Below are 2432 nucleotides of genomic sequence, written 5' to 3'. Positions count from 1 at the left end.
TGGCACAGGGGGTAATAAAGGGGGGGATTATTTGGCACATGGGGAATAAAGTAGCATGGGGGATCAGGGAAGGAATGATGTGGCCGGCGGACATACAGAAGCAGAAGACCACTGTTTAACCTCCCTGGCGGTATGATTATGTCAGGAATTTTGTACCAAAAGCGGTACCATTTTTTTGCATGGAAATTTGGTGTTATGTATTGTAGGCCAGTAATTACTTACTTAAACCTGACCAAAAGTACTCTCAGATGTGATAAAGTTCGAAACATAAAATTATGAATTATAATCTAATAAATAATATAATTTTATTCAATAATGTAATAAATAATGAAATTTGTCAAACAAAGAAAATTCAGTAAACATCCTGGGTGTGGTAAATTTTGAAACATGGGACTGCACATAGACCAACATCACAATCAGGGCAATGGAACCTGGTTTCCTTTCGGATTTTTTTTCCATTTTCATCTCGCTTTGAGCAGCAAACTATGCACATCCTTGTAGGTGCTGCCTTTTTTGCGGTTGGCGGGATGTAATCCATAAAGTGACGACCAGTCAGGCGTTCTGGGTTGACAACGTCAACAGCACGACGTCCAGATCTGTTCACGGCCACTGATGGCGTTTGGTAGTTCACAAAAATCCGCTCCGCCACCTTCCAGATAAAGTCAGAATGAACAAGAGGCTTGTCACTCTTTCCTCTGTGCAGTATATAGGCATTCCAGAGGCATTGTTCCAGGAGATGCCTGAAGATTTTTTTGTAATATTTTTTTTGTTGTTTCCGCATAGCCGGATAAAATGTCATCGCCTGATCGGCTCTATCGACTCCTCCCATGGTGTTGTTGTAGTCAATCACAAGTTGTGGCTTCATGACATCTTTCCCACCTCTTGTGTGGACCATGGCAGTGGAGGTGTTATGCACTGTACTCATTAGGCACACATCTTTTTTGTCACGCCAACGCATTGCCATCATCTTTCCTTTCTGCCAGGCAACCATTTCTCCTGTTTTCAGTTTTTTCTTGGCAAACATAGATGGCAGGTCACGTCGGTTGGCCCTAACGGTTCCATATCCATCAGTCTTGTGTTTTAGCAGAAACTCGTACAGCTCAGGCGATGTGTAAAAGTTGTCCGTTGTCACACAATACCCCTGATTCAGCAATGGCTCAAGCAGTGTAAGGACTGATGACGTTGCCATCCCATAGCCGCTGTACCTGGGGTTGAATTGTGTTCCTTTACCGGTGTATATGACAGAATTCCATATATAGCCAGTGGCAGACTCGCAGAGCATATAGGATTTTATTCCAAACCGTGCTCTCTTGGATGCGATGTATTGAATCCAGCTGAGGCGTCCCTTGTAAGCCATCAGACTTTCATCAATGCTGATGTCTCTATCTGGCACATAGGCCTGCTGGAAATTTTTTAGGATCATTTGGTATACTTCCCAGATCTTCTTGAGTTTTGGCGCTGGATGTGTGGCTTCATCAAATTCCTCGTTGTTGGTGAAGTGCAAATTCTTCATTATGAGGGAAAATCGGTACTCGGACATGATGGTGCCAAAAAATGGGGTTGCCAGCAATTTATTGGTAGTCCAGTACCATTTCTGCAGGGGTTTCCCCACCACCCCCTGAAGAAGTATTAGCCCCAGAAACTTCCAGATGTCCTCTTTAGTCACCGGTTCCCATTTTCTATTCCTGGAAAACTTGCTATGCAGAGTAGCGGATTGCTGCTCGTTGTAGCGATTTGTCTCCGTGACAATCTTTTCAATGACGTCATCTGTGAGAAATAATTTTAGGTACGCCAAAGGATCATTGTGCTCAACGTCTACCTTCATCCCAGGTGATCCAGTAAACGGAAATCTTGGCGGCGGTACCTCATCCATACCGAAATCAATAGGGCACCAAGTGCGCACATCACTGAGCTCGGGTGCAGAATCGTCGCTGTCGCCACTTCTCTGGTCGGTGTCAGAGTCGGATGACGAATCTTGCCACGAATCGCTATCGCTGGCGCTCAATTCTGCGAGGGGCTCTGTGTTGCTGCCGCTGTCACTCATCTGATCCAAACCCGCTTTGGAGATGCTAAAGTGACGTTTTGATGCCATGGTAAAAAAAAAATTTATTGGCAGAAATTACAGCAAAAAGGGCAGGCAGGGCAGTGTAGGATGATCTGAGGTGATACTGTTTCAAATTTGAGGTGATACAATGTAATCTGACAGGATTTATGTGTGTGTGTCACTTTTATGCTTGAAACATTTGAATTACCCGCCCAGTTCCGCCCCCATGAGCCTCTGCGGCTCACAGAGACGGAACCAGGAAGTCAGACGGAGGCATCCGCCGAGGCTCTCACCGGCAATCACAGCGGGGACATCGCTGGATCGCAAGGAGAAGGTAAGGAGACTCCGCTGCCAGCTCCGATATCTACCCCGAGCGTGACTCGGGGTT

General features: G+C 45.7%; 1 protein-coding gene across 1 annotated transcript; it reads right to left on the bottom strand.

The window, feature by feature from the left end:
• Nucleotides 1–352: 352 nt before the first annotated feature.
• Nucleotides 353–2092, bottom strand: LOC130276105 (piggyBac transposable element-derived protein 4-like). The gene has a single exon (XM_056525046.1). It carries the CDS (start codon nt 2090–2092, stop codon nt 353–355), a length of 1740 nt encoding a protein of 579 aa, XP_056381021.1.
• Nucleotides 2093–2432: the final 340 nt, after the last annotated feature.

This window comes from Hyla sarda, chromosome 1 (genome assembly GCF_029499605.1).
Source record: "Hyla sarda isolate aHylSar1 chromosome 1, aHylSar1.hap1, whole genome shotgun sequence".
NCBI classification, from domain to species: Eukaryota; Metazoa; Chordata; class Amphibia; order Anura; family Hylidae; genus Hyla; species Hyla sarda.
The sequence above is the reverse complement of the archived record's forward strand: the minus strand, read 5'-3'. Positions and strand labels throughout refer to the sequence as shown.

Bases quoted from the DNA above. Each gene is read 5' to 3' on its own strand.
- LOC130276105 (XM_056525046.1), bottom strand. From the start codon at position 2,092: ATGGCATCAAAACGTCACTTTAGCATCTCCAAAGCGGGTTTGGATCAG.